General features: G+C 36.2%; 1 protein-coding gene across 1 annotated transcript in view; it reads right to left on the minus strand.

The window, feature by feature from the left end:
* Positions 1-17413, minus strand: part of tmem131 (transmembrane protein 131) — a 30917-nt gene extending 13504 nt beyond the window's left edge. Inside the window, exons 1-19 of the mRNA XM_033992090.2 lie at positions 17160-17413; positions 14986-15047; positions 14865-14905; positions 11196-11264; positions 9606-9726; positions 6660-6776; positions 6211-6333; positions 6052-6132; positions 5566-5713; positions 5198-5254; positions 5048-5109; positions 4859-4967; positions 4571-4679; positions 3747-3900; positions 2304-2474; positions 1943-2053; positions 911-1045; positions 265-369; positions 95-181 (exon numbers count right to left, since the gene is read on the minus strand). Of these exons, the coding sequence (XP_033847981.1) occupies positions 95-181; positions 265-369; positions 911-1045; positions 1943-2053; positions 2304-2474; positions 3747-3900; positions 4571-4679; positions 4859-4967; positions 5048-5109; positions 5198-5254; positions 5566-5713; positions 6052-6132; positions 6211-6333; positions 6660-6776; positions 9606-9726; positions 11196-11264; positions 14865-14905; positions 14986-15047; positions 17160-17283 (1986 nt within the window). The 5' untranslated portion in view covers positions 17284-17413. The remainder of the gene's footprint in view (positions 1-94; positions 182-264; positions 370-910; positions 1046-1942; positions 2054-2303; positions 2475-3746; positions 3901-4570; positions 4680-4858; positions 4968-5047; positions 5110-5197; positions 5255-5565; positions 5714-6051; positions 6133-6210; positions 6334-6659; positions 6777-9605; positions 9727-11195; positions 11265-14864; positions 14906-14985; positions 15048-17159) is intronic.
* Between the last annotated feature and the right edge of the window lie 3097 nt (positions 17414-20510).

A 20510-nucleotide genomic window follows, 5' to 3' on the forward strand; every position in this document is an offset into this window, starting at 1 on the left:
AGGGCAATTACACAGACTACTATTTGTTTCATGCAAATAATCTTTTCTGCTGATGAAATTCACTGCACTACTCCAAGTAATTCTTAGTACTCACTGGAAATGAAGGTGGCAAAACTATGTGTTTGGGAGAGCTGCTTAACGCGCCCACAGCGATGATTGCTTTTACTGGGAGAGTTAAAATCTAGAGAAAAATTAAACAACAAATCAATATTAGATGAAATATTAACATTTTGAAAGATTTCCTGCAGATGAGACTGTACCCACCTCATAGTCTGTGGTTATATGGACAGCTCCATCGTATGTGCCCTCCAGCGCCTTGGCAACCAGCGTGACTCGAAACACTGCATAATACCCAGACGCCAGTATCGCCTTCAAAAGAGATGTCGGGCCTTTTAGACTTAAAATGTTGATTTAAAAACATACTGTATGGATTGAAGAAGTGGAAGCAACAAAAAGCCATAAAATGTGTAAAAGTACCACTTGAGTTAAGATTAGTAAGTTGTGATAATTATACACAAATGTATTTGGCACTGAAATTGGTTGTACAGTCAGATGCCTTATTAAGTTACAACCCAGTTTTGTTGCATTTCACTGACGCAGTTTGCATTTGCTTTGTGGAACATGTGTTCAGCAATCACAATTTCTGTATAGCCCTGTCAATTAGAGTTATTTATAATCTGAATGTACGGTCATGCAGAGAAACTAAATTGAAAGCCACTTACACTGAATTTGTCCATTGCAGTAAAAAATCTGAATAGTAAAAATGTTGAATAGATAAAAAATATATAGAAAAAGAAAAGCTGGATGAACAGCAATTATCTCCAGTTTTTTTTAGTCTGTCACAATTGAGAATACTTCAAATTGCATAATTAGCCTCAAAAGAATCAAAGTGGAGTCCCACTTGTGTTACCGTTCTGTGTGGAGAAGCAGAGGCATTTTGCAGCTCTCGGAGGCGACTCAGAGCGACTGTGGTGTTCCCCTTCTCTGTCTTCAGCAACTCCATCGAGAGGCTGTCTCCAGTCACCAACCACGACTTCAGCTCCAACTGAACAAGCCAATTGGGCTTTAGAAAAGGGTTCCAGAAAATATATATACTAAACATTTAGATTTATCAACAGAATGAATTCTGTGTAATCTCTCAGTTGTCCAGGTCTGATCCATGGCAAAAGACAAAGTTTAAGTGTGTCAACTGGACAAATTGTTGTAGGACAACAATGAAATTGTTACAGGTCCTACAACAATTTGTCCAGTCGACACACTTAACCTTCGTCTTCTGCAACAGAATAAATTGTGTAAAAGATTATACATGAATACACATGAATATGTGTGCAAGTGAGTGTGTGTGTGTGTGTGTATGTAAAATTATTGTATTTCAAATGGATTTAATGCTGGACATTTCATATCTTAGTTTTATGTGTGTTATTTATTGTGTGCTAATATATGTATTTTGTAACAAAAAGGGCACTCATGAAAAAGAGGGAGTTTCTCCAATTGACTTTCCCAAATAATTATTAATAAAATAAATATAATTTGGTAACTTTGCTTCACAGAAAGAAGAAATTATGTTTATAAAGGTGCTGTATGTAACTTTGCTGGTGGGCAGTCTGTGACCTGCTTGCCTCTGTGGATGTGTTATTGTTTTGCCAAGAATGTTCCATAATATGGTATTAAACTTATCCATCTCCATGGAGACAAACTAGTGTGGTCCCTAGGCCGCGTTTCAGTTCAAATCTGTGGAGAGCAGATAGACAAGTTTAATGCTATACATTCCGGGCAAAGCAATATCAGTTCTTTTGACAGAACATGGTATCCATTTTTTGTCTGTCATAAAATAAAATCTGCATCTCTATCCTTATCTATATATATGAACATACACATGTTACAAAAGAGACATTTCAGATATTTACAGTGCAAGACTGGGGCATACAACATGTACACAGACCTCTATAGGATTGCTGTTAACGACAACAAACGTGATGCTGCTGGTGTCTGTAGCACTGCGAACGCCAAAGTCCAGCACGTTTTCCCTCAGGCTGGGGGGCATGACCAATGGCTGTACACAAACAAAGGCACGTGTTACATGAGTATGGATCTCTCTTCTTTTTTTTTTTAAGTTTGTAAACACTGTTCCAGTTTAATAGATTTTATTCCTGCACTGTAAGAAATAAGTGTGTGTGATTATTTCAAGGAAACTACCCTGATCACCTTCATTGAAGCATTTTTTATATAGCAAGCAAACATAAACATAATTATACTAATTCAAAAGATTGCAACAGGGGGAGTTGCTGTGGTTTGAAACATACCTCAAGGAAGCCAGTGTAAGCCCGGATTGGCAGGTGGAACTTGGATGCGTTTGTGATGAGGAGGAGGTTGCTGTCAATGTGAATGGACGGTCGAATTGGTCTAAACAAAAGGGAGAAGATGTACCGGGACTCGTGAGGTGGGATGACAATGGGTGCGCTGAAGTTCTGAACCTGAACACAACAAAAGGAGTAGTTACAAAAAGGTTCAGAAATAGTACTCCAATTGTCAAATCAAAATTAAAGTTGTAATGTTTTGGTAAATAATATGTTAGGGCAGCATGCTGACTGAAAGCAAGGCTGCCAATCTGCACCATTGGTGCCAACCACAAACAATGACTCACTTACACACTACAACTCATACTAGGCATGGTAGGTGAAGTGTCTTGCCTAAAGATGCAACACCAGTATGCACTAGAACCACTGCTGCCCCATTTCGACACCCACTATTCCCAGCTGTCTCCCATGCAGATACTATCCTGGCCAAACTCTGCTTTCAAGATCAGCATAATATCTAAACAGAAAAACTACCAACATTTGGTTAGTGTTAACATCAGGACCGGGCTATATGTATGTTTAATACTGTAATCAGGGCATGACTGGATGTCATCTTTTTTTGTGAACCAGTTGCAAGGTCCAATTTTTAAACTGGATGCTTCCTGTTGCCACTTTACTTACTTTGCCCGCTCCTGTAATCCACTTTACAGTAAAGTGTCTTACTCAGTTAATTTTTAGACCAAAAAAGGCAGATATTTTGGTTCACTTTGCCATTGGCTAAACTTGTTTCTTCACTGGTTTTTGGTCTCTTGTGACATGAGGCTTTTATTGCTTTCAGAAGGTAAACAAAGCAACCTTTATTAATTTTGTGGCAATGCTAGCAAATAAAATAAACTATATATTGTAAATAATAGTAAGTAATATGCCATATAAATGCTAAGGTATAATACACAAGGGGCCTCAAGGGATCTTAAGAACAGTCTTTGTGAATTAGATGGAAAGCCATCCAAAGGTCAGCCCACCACATAAGTTAAAATAGTTTATTCAGTCCTGGTTAAACAACTTCATCTTTAGGGTCAACAAACTTGAGTGGTACTTGGTGAGAGATGTTTGAGAACCGCTGACCTAGAATCTTCAAAAATCTGTGAAAACCAGACGGGAAGAGAAATACCCGTTCAAGTCAGGTAAGATTCAATTACTTAAACAGAGAATCCTATTTAAATGGGACATCGTTTTTTTTTACCGCTTTCAACAATATGTAAATGATTGAAACCAGTAAGTCATTTTATTTTTTTCCATAAACCTTCATTAAATTTCAAATCAAACATTTAAAATGTTGACATTAGCCATGCTGCCAATTTGAATTGACTAAATCCACAAATCCCCAAAGGTGCCAGCAGAGGGCCCTGTTGCCAATTAATTCAAGCGTTCACATTGAAAGTGTCTTACATTGAACATGGTCTTTGCCTCGTCCGGCAGCGACACATTATGGATCCTGATGGCAAAGCTGAAGGCATTTGTGAGATAAATGGGTCTGTCCACTGGGTCGACTGGACTGTCTCGGATGTGGAACAATGTTGCTGTGTGGTCAAACCCCAGGTACCTGTCAACATAAAAGAAAACATTTGGATGTTTTTGTCAGTTTTGTGTAAGTATCAGCAAAAATTTGGCAAATATCAATTCAAACGGCCCAAACATCACAAATTTAAAAGCAACAATTAAGTAGTAGGTGTGAACTATGGCTGCAAGTCATCAAAATATGCCCAAACAGAAATAATTAAACCAATTAACTGATAAAAATGATTTTTTTTAAATCAAGTAAAGACAACAACCATTTTTGGCAACAAATTAAACAAGGCCAGAATAAGCCTTGCTACTCAGGGCTCAAATCCATTTTTAGCAAATTATGTAATCTGTCCATCAGAGAACCTGCAGAATATTCTCGCACTTATGTTATAGGGCATGCTGGCTGTGCACTAGACCGGCAGATGTATCTTTAGGTTTTGTCAATGGTAACTTTATGACTACAATGAATGTAAAATGGTTATTACCCAAGAGCACAAATACTATTTCTAAAATATTATATTGAAATAAGCGTTTTGGAAGTGATGTCATTGAGGAATGGTAATAGAAATGTAAACCCAAAGCCTAAATGCACGGCCATTTTATGAACAAGGATAAAAAGTGTCTGATTTCATATATCCAAAGACATGTAATGCTTTTTATATTTCACAAATTCTTAACTAAACCTGTTATTGTGCAAAAGGACTCACCCTTCTAACACTTCTGCTTGATAAGGGATTTCAAGCTTGGAGTAACTCTTTTCTTTTGCTTTTACTGTTATTCTACCCGAAGTCTGATATGGTCTTCTGGCTTTAGATGCTGCAAAGTTACAAAAGTGACAGATGAAACAGGAGATAAGCCGAGCTAAAAAAAATATGCAAAACACCACACAAAAGAGGAAGTTGTGCAAACACGCAAACCAGGGCATAAAAGGGCCACTGTCAGAACTGAAGTGGTTATACAAATGACTAGAAATATTTAATATGATAAAAACTTACCATCAAAACTTATACTTGCTACTTTGGTATATCTGCTTTCTCCTGCTTTAAGTGTTACTGCTTTGAAGTCTATTGTGACAGCTTCATTTGACGGTGTTGTGCGTACACTCTAAAAATTGGCAAGAAAGAAAAAGTCTAAAAATATATAAACTGCTATGAATGTTCACAAGTCATCAAAATGCCACATACTGTTATTGGAACATCTTTGGTTCCTGAATTTAAAAGGTGTAGATTTAGCAGTTTTGGTCGATCTGTTTGAGGAAGTAGAACAAACCACAAAATTAGACAAAGTTGAAGGAGGACATTTTCAAGTTTCACAGTTGTTGTAGGCGGCCATACCTTGTGACCGCAGTGTGCCAAAGTCAAGCATTTCTGTGGAGGAGTATATACCAGGTGCTACAAAGTGAAAAAAACACATTTTAAAAGATTAGGTTTACTGCAATTACTGTCTAACAAATATTATTAAATTAATTTGGATATGTACGGATACATGTATAGGTGGAAATGCCAAATTCTGAATAAAACCTCTGATGCTTGTGTTGCCCTCTACTTCTCTAAATCTTGGTTCACCCTTCTTAACTTGAGATCAAATTTATCTAATGTTGTACAACTATAGTGTGTGTCTCCTGACTTTTTTTTTTTTACATATCGTTTCAACTCACAACATTGCATTTATGCACTTGTAAAAGGGTTATAAAGCTTTAGACCTGATGAGACCTCCACTTCCACTGGGAGGATAATGAACTGATCCTCAGCAGCGTTGGTTTTTATTCGGATAAAAGCAGTGTGGTTGTCTGCATCTCTGGATGAGAAACTGGCTCTCATCACTCCCTTTGTTTCAAATGGAGGAATCTCCTGTAATAAGCACAATTTGAGCACAGTTACAGTTACAATTTAGCAAGATTACTTATATCAATTGATTCAGCATTGTAGCAAATTGTAAAAATAATGATATGAGCTTGTGTACTCTAAGTGTAATGTCAGTTTAGAGATTGATGGCTATGAGGCTTATTATTATTGTCAAAGGAGAACATTTCCCCAACAGTGTACAGTGCTACATATAGTTAAAGTTAGTTAAAGTAAATTTCAAATTCAGTAAGTACAGTAGCTTCAAGTGGCTTCATGATGTTTAAAGTGCTATCAATTAATGTCAAACTGCAAAATAAAAAATACATTTATAAACAATAACTAACCCATAGTTTCACAGTCCCTCCTTGTTGTCCAGTGGGGAGCTCTAGGTGCAGGTCCCCACCACTGGAGTACATCTCCACAACCTTCGGCGCAGAAATAGAAACACGTCAAACAATGATTCACTTCTATTCTAAACAACATAAAGCAGGCCTGAGCTTCACCTGTAGAGGCTCACTGAACGGGTTGTGGATGTTGATGAGCGGAGAGAAGCTGCTGTTCACCGGGACGCGGGCCCCTATAAACGGACGCAGCCTGTATGGGTTTGGGATGCCTACCCCAAAAACCTACAGAGATAAGAGGGACAATTATATAGAAATCATGTTTACTTTTTCTTTGACATTTTTCGGGTGTGCTGGTAGATATAGACATATTTGTTTTTTTAAATTATCTAGTACAGTGTTGCTGATAAGAAGGTCTTGCACAAGGTAGTCCTGTCTGCAGAGGTGTGTCAATATATAGCAATTTATAGCAAAGAGCCGAAACCGAAACAATACAGCTAGTCATGCATAAAAGCATAACGTGGACTAGTTAATTTAACTTCCTCATTATAGTTATTCATTTACTTACAACTATCTATGACAGCAGACACACCCTTAAAACGACATTGTACCTGGTATGTGAAGACTCCATGATGCGAAGTATTAATAAATAAAGTGTTTTCTACATTTCCAACTACTCGAGCGAGAAAAACAACATCAAATGACGTGTTTCCTCCCGGGGGAATTATCTGTAGAAAGAGCAGAAAAGAAAAGACACATTATTAGAATGTAGTGACCTCCAATCAACCCAGACAACACCTGACCCTAAAGGTGCCCATACAAACACATTACAGCTGTGCGCTAACTTTAGCATTTTGGTGGAAAGACTGTGGGGTCTGCTAGTGAGTGAATGAGTGGTGTTATGGTGTTTGAGTGACTAGTTAGCAAAATTGTTAACTTAATCACAATCTGTTCCAATATGCTTGGGCTTTGATGATTTTGATTAAAGCTTTTTGATTATGGAAGAAAAAAAATTATTATTTGGGTAATAATTGATTATTCTGTTATTATTTTAAATAATTATTTATGTAATTTTAAGTAAACCTGTAGATCAAATCTAGTTATAATTTATTAGTAATGTCACTTTACATCATGTTTTTTATTGTATCTGATTGGAGCAATAATTGTGATAGCAAGTTTTTTTTTCCTATGGCATTTGGTACCTTTATATTATATTAGAGTCATGTAAAAAAGGTAATGTAAAAAAATGAACTCGAGTCTGGCCATTTAAAATTTTACCGAGAACAAAGTAAAAACAATGTCCTTGATACAGAGATAACAAAGTGGCAAACACAGTAAATCCTTTGGCAAACAAGCAGGAGTGCCCTTCTCACTCACTACTTCAAAGCACTTTTTAACAAATTCAAAGAGAGAAGATCAACTAACTTTCTCTAGATCTAAAACAAAATATGTGTAACCACTGCCACCGATAACTGAGAAGAATTCAATACAGTATCATATGGGTAAACTTAAGTATACTCCTTGGACTCTTGCTGGACATATTATACTTGGATACATAATCAACTTCAAAACAAAACATACTCTAAAAAGGTTGTCTATTCTCTGTCTTGTTAAATATGACTTTGTTCACGTATACTTAATCCTGATTTAATTTCAATCCAATTCAAGCTTTCTTTCAAACAAAAAGATTGTTAATATAGTTTTATTTAGTCCTGGTTAGAGGTGGGAATACACACAAAATAATGTCTATATTGTTTGCATTTGTAAGAACAAGAAAATCCCTAAGCAACAGTCCACTTATCCCTGTACATATGTTTTGCTTCTATATCCTCCAACTGAAATATCTCAAACAAGCCCAGTATATCTGCTGTTAAATATGTCCTCTTTTAGTTCAGTTTACATGTCAAAAGCCATGGATTGCAGTAGCTTCTTTAAATGACTTCACCTCACTGTGTATCAAGCAGTAATGAATGCCCCAAGATACAGGTATTTCCTGAGAAGGGAGTGTTCGCCAACTTAAAATTGTATTTGCTGTGATCAAAAACATTTTGAAATTGAAATTATTATTGTTGTTATTATTATTGTTATTGTTGTAATTATTATTATTATCATCATCATTATCATCAACAATAAAACTATAATAATAACAACAATAATCATTTTATGACAAAGACCAGATTTCCTTTCACTAAATATTGTTGCATGTCTAATTTTCCAGATACATGTTTACATAGGTGAACTATTTGCAGAATTCTCAGTGGACACTACATCCTGAAATGGTTTCAACTAGTTAACTATTAAGTAGGGATGCACCAATTCAACTTTTTCAATTATGATACCAATTTCGATTAAAAAATATCTGCCGATTCCTGATATCAACCGATGCCAGTTCAGAGACTAGAAGTAGCACTAATTTCCTTTAAACAAAAATAAAATAAGTTGTGTTATGTAGTTATTATTTATCCCTCAAGTAACTACAGAACAACTCTGCATAAAAAAGTTAAAACAAAAAGATTAATGGATCGCGATCTAAACTTAGGTCGATCTCGATGATAAGACAAGCGCATTTTAATCAACAGGTCTACAGACAATTGTGTGGCAGTAAGAGCGTGTGATTCTGAATACGAGACACAGCTCGCTTGCTTAGGTGAAAGCACCAGGGCCACAATGCATCTCTTCTCTATGTCTCCAACTTTTGACTGAAATCTAAACAATCTGATAAAAATTCCAGTGGCCAGTGTTCAGTTTCTTCTACCTCTGTGTGTGCAGTGACGTCAGCCCCACTCCCCCTCCCTCGCTCTGATTCAGCCGCAGCTCCTCACCTTCTTTCCACCCTTTTCTCTCCTCTTGTGCTTCTTATCATTATAATCCAAATTATGAAAAGTAAACTATTATTTTCACCATTTATGAGTGAAACTTGAGAATAATTTAGTGCACAGACACTGTACATATATCGGTACTGTATTTGTGCATGACTTTCTGCTGCTAACGGTATAGTGTGTATGTTTCTAGGCTCAATATATTGCACAAACTAATGCCAGGCTTTACATGTAGATTTCTATGAAATTATTGATCCCACCAACACGAAATAAAAACTGCAATGATCCTGGCTTTCTGCTCTTTATGCCTGAAGTCCAACTGTCTATGTTTTCAATAAGATGGATGAGGATGTAATCGAAAATCAAGTCTGATCAATATGGGGGAATTTTTAATTTTTTTTCCCCCTACTTTTTGCCCTACTTTTGTACTATATAAAAGATAATGCATTGAGTGTCTTTCTTTTTGCTATAGCCAATGGCGATGCAACTGCTCTTCTTAGTAAACAAAAGGGGGCTGTGGTGTTGAAAGTGGTGCTAGAATAAGCAAAACAAATGCAAATCTACAGTGTGAGAGGATCGTGTGTGACAGAACCCATGACTTTGTGCCTAACGCAAAAACAAGATGGCAATCTGGAGGTTCTTAAATGAAGCTAATATTAGATTTGGAGGCAATTTGTCTAATGGCACTGCTATCCCCAGATAGTACAATACCTTTATTCACTGTGAGAATGAACTTACCCTATTTTGGAAAAAGGATGCATGAAAATGTGCTGTTGTTGCTGATATTGATATCAAACTTATTTCTTCCGAGCTAGGATTATGTAAATAAACTTTCTCCATTTTGGGCATTCCCACAGGCCTGCAAACAAGAGACATGAGGTTAGAACAAGCTTCAGTGCTCAAACAGTTTTTTTTCACATGTTTTTTTTTTTTTTTAATTTAGGCATTACTAATTGGCAAATGGATAATAGGACCTGAGATTATATATATATATATATATATATATATATATATATATATATATATATATATATATATATATATATATATATATATATATATATATATATATATATATATATATATATATATATATATATATATATATATATATATATATATATATATATATATATATATATATATAAATAGACACATATTTACCCATTGAAAGTAGATTTCCACTGTTTTACCTGTTGAAAGCTTGTGTTGTAATATTATAAATACGGCTTAAACATACTAATAATTCTGTTTTTTTCATGTTTAATGTTGGACCTTGGATAAATTAAAGATAACTAAATCTTAAGTCATAGTATATTAGATGAAAGTGATCACGGTGACAGAGTTGGCAGGTGTGATTGTTCATTTAAGGTCAACGGTTTTAAAAGGCCTTCACATACTCCGCCCTAATACCAACTCTGCCTACTACAATTTGCATGGCTGTCAATCAGAACACAATTTAAATTATGTCTTTCCTTCATTCAGGACTCACTTGTTAATTATTGTAAGTAGAGCATGGCTTCAAAATGAATCACAATTAAATGAAAAAATAAATAGCTGCAATTAGCAAATCACTACTGCTGTTGCAATATAATGTCCTCAAAAAATGTTCTCCCTAGTGGTTCATAGTGGTTTTCAGATTGCAGAATCTGATGACTCTCAGATCGGGGGAAGCCAAGTCAGTTTTCCCCATTAATGACATTATTTATGAATGCATTTATAAATATTCAAAAGGTAAAATCACAAATGTTTTAACTTGATCATTTCTATTAGTGACTAGATCTAGAACTTGCTGTATTTACTGCAATACTCATTTTCAGCTTACCCCATCTGTATTAAATATAAGTGGCCTATAGAATGTTGCGATGTTGTCATCTGAAAGCCAGCAATAGTTTACTTTAGACTTCCATAAACATGTAGTCAAGGGCTTGGGATTCTTAGGATTTTTAGGTTTGCAGTACATTTCACTGCCATCTCAAGCATTAATGCATCTAGTTTGGTTAAAGCACAATGAATGGAATATTGGGCCTTTTACAAATGTTGCCAAAGAGCTGCTGTGCACGTTACACAGGTAAAAGAAAGATGCAGGTGAGGTGAGGAGGTGTGCACTGGGCTGTCAGGGTGGAGCGGGCAACCTTAAGTCCCCTCCATTAGACGTGGCATTACATGGGTTTGGTTCAGAGAATACCACAGATCTGGTTAATGCTTTAGGTATGCCATCACCACATTGGCTTTGCAGGCTACTAGGTGTGGCTCAGTCACGTTTTACAATAATGCCCAGAGTCATGTTTTAAGACAATCAAATAAATAGAAGAATAAAACACTCACTGTTCGTGGAAGTCCAACATTGGAGGTTCAAATCGTATAGGGCGGCAGTTCCCTCGATGCGGGGAAGTGCTATGGGACAGAAAAAGGTATGTCATGAAGAAGAGAATGGTAGGAAAATGCGCACCCATGCTGACTAAAAACACTGTGTCCTAAAATTTTCTCTTTCTGTTTTTTATAAGTGTCGATGACAGCCAAGAACCACTCCCATGCATGGTACGCCATTTCCATATGTAAAATCCTCACAGGTGTCCATCGCAAGAGTGAAACAACAACACAACACACAAAGATCTTTCAGTATGAAGTCCTCTTAAAGCAGAGCGACGCACAAGTGAGCATCGGCTGTGCACCCTCAGTGCAGGACACACACACACAACCCACCAAACCTGTTGGACGACAGGTGTAGAGCAACAATAGGCTGGGCTGTCCCTGAAGAGGAGCCAGGCCTGTCTTTGGTGTAGGACAGACTCCGTGTAATGAGAGCCTTATGTAAATCTTATGGAAAGAGTTCATTAATGATGCAGGTGTGGTCTGTACAGTTCAGAGTGACAATTCATTTCATAGTTAAATGGTCAACGCCTAAATATTCATAATAGAGACATGTATTAGTTATTATTATGAGTTGTTAAAGGCCTATAATCTAGCCACAATGGGTTATTGCCCTTCCCATCTATACTGAAGGAGATTGATGGAAGGGTATCAGGTATAAAACCTATTCAATTTACATGTTTCTGCAATCTATGGCGCAGATTATTTTCTGTGCTCTGTGGTGGTTTTCCAGAATATTAAAGTCAAAAGAGGGGAGAAAATAATTACTTGTATAGAGTTGTATTGGTCAAACACTACTGAATCATAAATGTGTGTATGTAGTTTAAAGCAAACTCAAATAACATAATACTGGTAATTTAAGTATAAGGTGGTTCTCTTGGTTTTTCTCCAAATTTAAAAACTCAAACGACGGTGAAGCATCAAAGTAGTGTCAAAATAGATCCCCTACAACAAAAATACTATGCACTAATCCCACTTAACACCATTTTTTCCACAAATATGAAATAAATTGAGGTGAGCCAGGATTAGATCTCTGTACTGCTAAAGTCACTACTCTGAGATTACCCTTTAGTCAAATGCTCAACTCATATCTATTTCACCCCTTTACTACACAGTCTGCATGTACAGGGGACACAATGGCCACAGCCGCTGAGCTCAGAGTAGACAGGGATGGATTTCTCTCCCGGGAGGCACTACTGGAACAACTCCACACACCAATGCCACCCCACACTCATCACAATAAAACAACTACCGACGACATTCTTTTGGGATTAAACATGTCCCTGAGTTGACAGTGCAAAAGTTACAGTGAGGTGTGAAAAATGCTGTTAATAGGAGGGCTTTTAAAAGGCAAGAAGGTCAGTAATATGTCAAGGAGATATTGATGAAATTATACTAATTTCACTCACTACAAAACAAAAAAAATATGAATTTAATCTTTTAATAAGGATTTAAAAGGAAATATTAGTTGAATTTAGATTTTGACCCAGTGATACTTTTCTGGATGATCATAATGTGATTCAGTTATTTTGTTTTACGCAGCTCTATGTTTTAACACCATGCCAGACGTGTACTTTGCCCCACCCAACTCTCCTATTGGCCAACAGAAGGAGTGTGCTTTAGTTGCCTCTTTAAAGCAACATGAAGCTACTACATGCACATGAATTCTAATGAACTTTTGACTGTGACAGCAATATGATTATTTTACTTATTTATTTGGACACATTTCCTCTGCATCATTGTAAGACAAGAAAAGCTCATTTACTCCTGCGCTAGAATATCTTTGATATAGTCCAAGAGCAACATAAGAGCAGTGCCATAGTAGGCTGTGGCTTACTGCATCCATATAATTTCACTTGTGGATCAATAGTTTGTCTCAAGTCCAAGTCAAAGTTGAACTTTCAATGTACACAATAGAAGAAGACAAATGTACAGGGGCATATTAAAACATGTTTAATTGCTTCCTACTTTCCCTTTTAATTTGACGAATATTTGTCACGTTAGGATAGACAGGACCACGAGGCTATAAAATCTGTGTAGTCTTAGTTGGGTTAGCGCTGAGGAGCTAATGCTTTGGGCTTGTAATTGGAGTAGGTGCAGATCATGCCGTCTCTTGGCCTCTCCAGCTGCTTATGTCCAGAGTCAAGCTGAACTTTACATAGGGCTTCAAACCAACAGCCCAAGAAATGACTTTTGATTTGTTTACATATATTGACAATGTTGACTAATGAATATATCTTTTTATATTTTTTCTTTTTCCCTTCATATTTCATTATACTTTATCAGAATTTGTCGTATTAACCAAAAATACATCCAATATACATATTCTTCTTTTGCTATTTGACAAGTCTTTATCAGTGTTTGTGATAAAAATCGTTATCTCACAGTTATTCTAATTACATGTTCACAATGTGCTATACAGTAATACATAGTGTTATGAACAGACATTGAGATTTGAGAAAAAGAAAAGTTCATACAGACATACATTCATAATTTATGAAGGATGTAAGAAGAGAAGGGAGTGGTTCTGGTATGTCTGTACAAGATAACCCTTTTATGGGTAAGATCATGGTGTGTACATACAGCACACACCATACACTGCAATTAGACAAAACAAGTGAGGAGTTACAGTACCAACATCTAGAACACATGGAAATCCCCACCCTAGTTTAGTGTTTATTGCTGTTTAGGCCCATTTTGGTAGGGTTTTACTCCAGATTTTAGTCCCAGTTTAGTACTGGGAGCAAGGAAAACAAGAGATGTAGGATTTGGTTTGTCTAGTCTGACCTAGTCTCATTTTAGTTCTTTGTTTAACTACTTTTAGTTGAGTAAATTTGAAGTGTTGCTACATTAAACTATTACTTGTGTTTTAACTTGCAACAGCTACAGAGTCACAAAACTTGGGTCTAGAACAAAATTCTTGCGTGAAGCATTTAATGCAATTAAAGCTAACATCTTTAGCTTCTTGCTACACCTGTAGTAATATTGCCTTAATACAATGATGTTATCTCTAACTCAGTACACCAAGTCCTCTAGGTGTTACTCCTTTCAGAAAGACAACAGACCAATTTGTCATGAGGAAAGTACTAGACTGACATGTGACGCATATCATAAAACCTGCTCCAGACCTGTATCAAGAGTAATCTGGAGTGTTAAGAACCTCATGCATTTTACAGCTCCTCAGCAGGTAATGATACAACACAAGTGTGCAAAAACAGGTTTTCATGACAATACGATCACGGTCACTTGCACACTGACGAGGTCAATGGTAGAGTTGTTCATTCATTTTCATTTACACAACCAGCATTTTAAATTGAGGATTAGCCTGATCTTATAAACGTAAGGTAGCCAACATATTAGGACTTTCAATGCCTACACTTTCAATCTAATTCCTATGTCCTAAATACTGTTAACATTCTTACAAAAACCTGCAAAATGTGCAAATGTAAAATCAACGAATACTTATATCCCTAGTGTTGGTGGACCACAAGCGTAAATAATACAATAATTCATATTAATAATGATAACAACATTATTATGGTTGTTAACAACAACCATAACCACAATCAAAATAATACTTCTTTACTTAGTTTGAAAATAAACGTTGATATGGGAAGCACCCACCTTTGTTGATGATATAAACTAAAATCAATGTCGGAGTCCGCCTGCAAAAAGAACAGTTAGACACCTTAGGTTAGTTAACTGGTCAAGTCAAATTTGGACAGAAGGTAGAGCATATTATTACCTGTAATAGACTCCCCTCACCAAAATGTAGAACTTCTAAGATTGTGTCTGATTGTATGAATGCTGTGGAGACAGGAGAGAGGTTTTAGTACAATTTTGAATAATCAATAATTGACGAGATCAACCATTGATATCCCCATAGTTTTTGGTCAAATATAACATCCGCTATATAGTGGAAACTATTTATGTTCCTGTTTTTAAGAAACAACTTGATTTAAACTGTGAAATTCAGCGGACATTGAACATTCAGACAAGCAAGAACAGTCTAAAATGGGTAAGGTAATGGCAGCTGCCCAAGATATATTAGAGAATTTACCTGGTGTGAAAAGCAGCACTTTTCATTATCTAATAGGTTGGCTGTGTTGCCTTTGTATATTATGTCCTAACCATTTGGTAACTTCTGCTTTAGCTATCGCAACCATCATTCAGGCGACCATCTATGGCACTCACTAATATTGCCACTAAAAGATAAGAGTACATTTGAACTTTAATCTTGAGTCCTTTCTGACCAGACTAAGACAACAAGGCAACACGTGGGCAATACATACTAGTATGGAACCATAATTTAATTCAATAATAACTGACAAATTGATATTAACAGTTAGATTTATTTTATAATCCCTGTAACCACAATCATCATTTCTAAATTGCTTGGACCAAGGTCATGAGAACTTCCTGCTAAGACAAACTAAAAATATAATTACTTTTGCTTTCACCAAACAGGAAAGCTTTTATCTGACACCACAGCAGCGACATAAAACCCCCTATTAATGCTCTTACACCGCAGTTTGAAAACAAATCCAGCATTTAACCAGTAATTAGCCTTGACGTGTAGTGACAAATGAAACGCTACATTGAATTAACCAGTCCTTGCTAGAACAGCAGTGTGTATGTTAGAGACCTGTAATCCTCTGATATACATTATCTTCCTCTGTGGCATCTCTGAACTTGAACTGAACTCAGTCTGAAGTCTTTCAGTGCTGTCTCCTACACTCCCACCAAGCCTCAGATCAAGAATTTAGTAAGAAATATGTACTGAACATCTTTGATGTAGTTTACAATGCAAGATAATGTTAACTAAAATTTCAGAATTGATTTCGATTGATTTCGACAATGCAAATAAAACTCTAGGGTTTTCTCTTAAAACAGAAAACGCAATTCTAATACCATAACTGGAAAATGTACCAACAAGAACCAACAAAATCCAATCTCAAATTCTCACATGAGTAACTTCAAGAAACTTTACTTAATAGATAGACCAACAACAAGTGTGAAAGCATTACAAACATAGTAGTGTGATATATATTGTTTTTGGCTAAGGCAAAATGGTATATGCTGTTGGCTGATTTAATTTTTGGATTATTGTAGATTATCAGATATGCCTACTATTAACAGCCAACTCTAACAACTACATTCAAAGTTTCCCACATCTATAATATTTTGCAGAAGTCCCGGGCCATTTTATGAAGTATATCTAGTATCGATAAGAGCCTGGGACGTATTGCTCCATTTTCGCACTATAGTAAACATTGTAAAGGCACGAGACACGTTTCAGAGTTGGCACATCTTATCATAGCGGTGTCAGTGAATGGCAGAAGTCTACTGAGGGCTGCTGAGTGTATCAGAGTGATCTGACATGAAAATCTGACATAAACAACAAGATCCTGTCACTTTGCCCACTCGACCCGTCACAAAAAATAGCCACGTTTACGTTTCGTGTTTTATGAAGAAACTGACAGCAACGAAGCAGTCACTTTTTATTGCAAGTGTGTGACAACTTTTCATTCCAATGGATTGAAATCATACAGTAAGTGATGTAAGACCATGCAAATAACCGGCATGGAGCTATATCATAAGGGTGTTAAACTGCTATAAAGTTGTCCAATGCAAGATTTTAGGAAATACTAGTAAAATTGCAATGGTTTATGGAGAGATCAGAGGTAGTTTTAATCTCTGTCAACAGTCAGTAATAGCTGTATCTGTAGGCTCCAGCGAACAACATAAAAAATACCACAAGGCAAGGGGTTTTCTGTAATACATAATGTTAGCGAGAGGGTAGCAAAAGTGGTAAAAGTGGCCCGTTAAAGGGAAGGCTAGCCCCAAGCCACACTTCACCAGAAATGTCTACGGAAGTTAGCCCAGGCTAACGGTGAAAGCTAAGTTAACGTTACAAACCTTGTTGATTTGCCCGCGTCGTGTGAATAAAAGCAATAAATAACATCCGCAGCAAAGCGACAAATGATGTTCTCGTTTTTGTTAGTAAATGGCGAGAACTGTGGGTCTCTTCTTCACTCGCCATTTCTGTAGATCTTTAGTTACGATAAAAGCCGAGCGAACGTGAGGACATGCCCGTGTAAACCTCTGCTGCGTCTGTCAATCATAGCGAAGAAAAACTCCACCGAGCAAAGCCCAAAGCCACTGCAACAGGAAACTGCTGCGGTCCACTTCCGCCGCACGGTGCCGCGTGCGCCGCCGCGTCAGGGGGAGCGCACACAGGAGACAACGCCCTCTGCTGTCTGACAGATAAACAGCAGCTCAGAGACTCACCTGAAATACAACGTTAACACACTGTATAAAGAAACTGTACGTAGCCTGGCTGTAGTTTTTTTTTTTTTTTTTTTTTTTAAACGTATAACTCCAAAACTTACTCTCTGAGCTGCAGAGGCTGGACTCGGACTGATAAATGATTGGCTGCAGATGCTAAGAGTTAGGTAGTGAGGATTCAGATTAGAGAGAGCGTCCTTTTAGGTATAAATCTAGTGGATTTCAGAAACTGACAACTCAGATGAAAGACTCATGTTAGGCACATTTTGCTTTTTTGAATCGATAATTATCTTGAGAACCAAAACACAAACACACAATACTGAAATAAACACTGTAATTTGAAGACATTTATTTTGGCAGTTTACCTTCAATAGGTTTTCTTCATCACCAAAATATGTGATATGCAAAATAAATAATACTCCTAAAATATATTATATCTGAGACATTTCATTGTAGTAAGTAAGTTATATGGAACGTATTATATTTGTAAGTCAATATACCATATACCATAAACCTGTTGATAAGATAACACAGAAGCTGCGGGAGCTATAGACAAAATGATATCAAGAAGAGACAGTTTGAACTCACTGTTTGTGCACAAATAGATTGTATATTTGTCTTCTTACTGTTAAGCGATGACTTGGGGATTTGTAACATGTGAGAATATGTTAGAAAGGCTGTTGTTGGTTCCATTTTTATTTGTGATATACTCTGATAGTAAATCATATAGTTTGTCGTTATGTCTTTCCACTTCCAGGAACTGCCGTTTTTTGTTTTTTGTTGTTGTTTTTTTTTGTTTTTTTTACCATAAGTTATGATTTATAGAATCTAAAAAATAAGGCAAATTTAGAAGGCAATTGCTGCACACAAAATTTATATTTTTAAAGACAAAATAACATAACTGTCAGGATTCCAGTTTTTCCCTGTGTGTTCTTGTCCTGTCTTCTCTCTCCCTTCTGAGTCTGTGTGCCTGGAGCTGGGCAGAGTCTGGCACCACCCTCACCTATGGTTACTGCCCACTACTCATCTGCAGCCCATCACCAATTAAGTTACAGCCTCTGAATTACAAAGACTCTGCTCATTTCTCCACATGCTGCCAGATCGTCAGTTTACCCTCCTGTAGTATTATAACCGCTTGGCCCAGTTCACTTCATTGTGTTATTCGGAATACTTAGTGTGTTTTTTCTTGTCTTCTTCAGATCCTGTTTTTTGGACCCACCAATCACCTCAGCCTCTGACCCAGCTCCCCACGTCCAGTCTTTGTATTTTCCTTGAAATAAACCCCGTTAAATTTTTGAGTCCTGCGTCTACACTTTTTGATTCTCCAGCCATTACGACAATAACATATTTACAACAACAGATATATATGTTTCTATTCCAACAAGGACATACGTTTAGATATTAGTAATGAAAGGTGTAACATGCTACCAATATTTTATATATATATATATATATATATATATATATATATATATATATATATATATATATATATATATATATATATATATATATATATATATATATATATATATATATATATATATATATATATATATATATATATATATATATATATAATATCTACATTTTTAACGTACTAATTTCTGCCCTGTGTTTTTTGTCAGTTTATTTAAACAAGGTAAACCCTGATGATAGCATGTCTCTTTCAAGTATTTGAAGACAGTTTAAAAGTGAGTTGATTGGCAGTTCTTTTCAGGTTGAATGTGACAGGTTTAATGAGCTTCAGTGATGAAGTATGTTTGCTATAGCTCTTCAGAGCACTAAATGACTCATGCTACACCGTCCTGACAACAGTGAGACATAGACCAGCCTGACATCTTTCACAAAGCAACACTCCAAAACATTGAATTTTACTACTACCAGGAATGTCCTCAAAATTTGTGCAAAGGATGAATTCACCAAATAGACAAGACTATTTACATGTGTTTTTAAAGGTGCACTATGTAATGTTTTTGGTGAAGGATGCCTTCACACACAGAAATATACATATACACGCGCACACACACGCACACCCCCCCCCCCCCCCCTCCCCACACACACACACACACACATATATATATATATATATATATATATATATATAGAGAGAGAGAGAGAGAGAGAGAGAGATACACACACAAACTGGAGGAGTGGCTACAGCAGATCCCAGGAAAAAACATTTAGACATCTCAGTCCAGAAAAGATACTGCACAGAACCCTCAAGCTCCCTAGCGTCTGGTAAAGGTCCCAAGAGTGGAAAAAAGGATAAGACCACCTGCGAAGGGGGTGAGGATGAGATTTTTATATAGTTTAACATGAAAGTCAAATTATGGCCCTATAGTTCCTAATCTTGTTCAGTCATATGAAAAGAATTAAGCATCAACATGAACTAACATATATATAGTAAAACAAGTTAGAGAAATGTATTTCACAATAGTTAAAACTTTGAGACAGAATACGCTACATTCACTCAATATAGGCCATATTATTATTACTGTCTGATCGTAGTCTACTCAATGTATAAAAGTTAGTTTAATTATGTTACCAAAATAAATATATAATTTATAGATAAATGGCTTGTTTTTTTTACAAGATAACAGTAATCACACACACACACATATATATATATATGACTGTTTTTACTATCATGGAATAAATATTACGTCTCAAAGTCGAGATTTGAATCACCTTTAGACCTATAATCTCCCACAGTCCCAAGTTAGACTACTTCTTATCATCATAAGTACCAGGTTGTGCTGTCTCTTTTTTCCTCGTTACAAAACACAAGCAATGAGCCATCAACAAAAAGGTAAATCTGATGAGCAGTAAATTATATTTGTTGGAATGTCCAATTTAGTCAAAATAATACCATAACTAAAATGCATCTTGGGTATTACAGCATGGCATTCCATATTTCACAGTATACAGTATATAGCAATCAGAAATGTTTCTTTACTTAAATAGGCATTTTAACTGAGA

This window comes from Periophthalmus magnuspinnatus, chromosome 4 (genome assembly GCF_009829125.3).
Source record: "Periophthalmus magnuspinnatus isolate fPerMag1 chromosome 4, fPerMag1.2.pri, whole genome shotgun sequence".
NCBI classification, from domain to species: domain Eukaryota; kingdom Metazoa; phylum Chordata; class Actinopteri; order Gobiiformes; family Gobiidae; genus Periophthalmus; species Periophthalmus magnuspinnatus.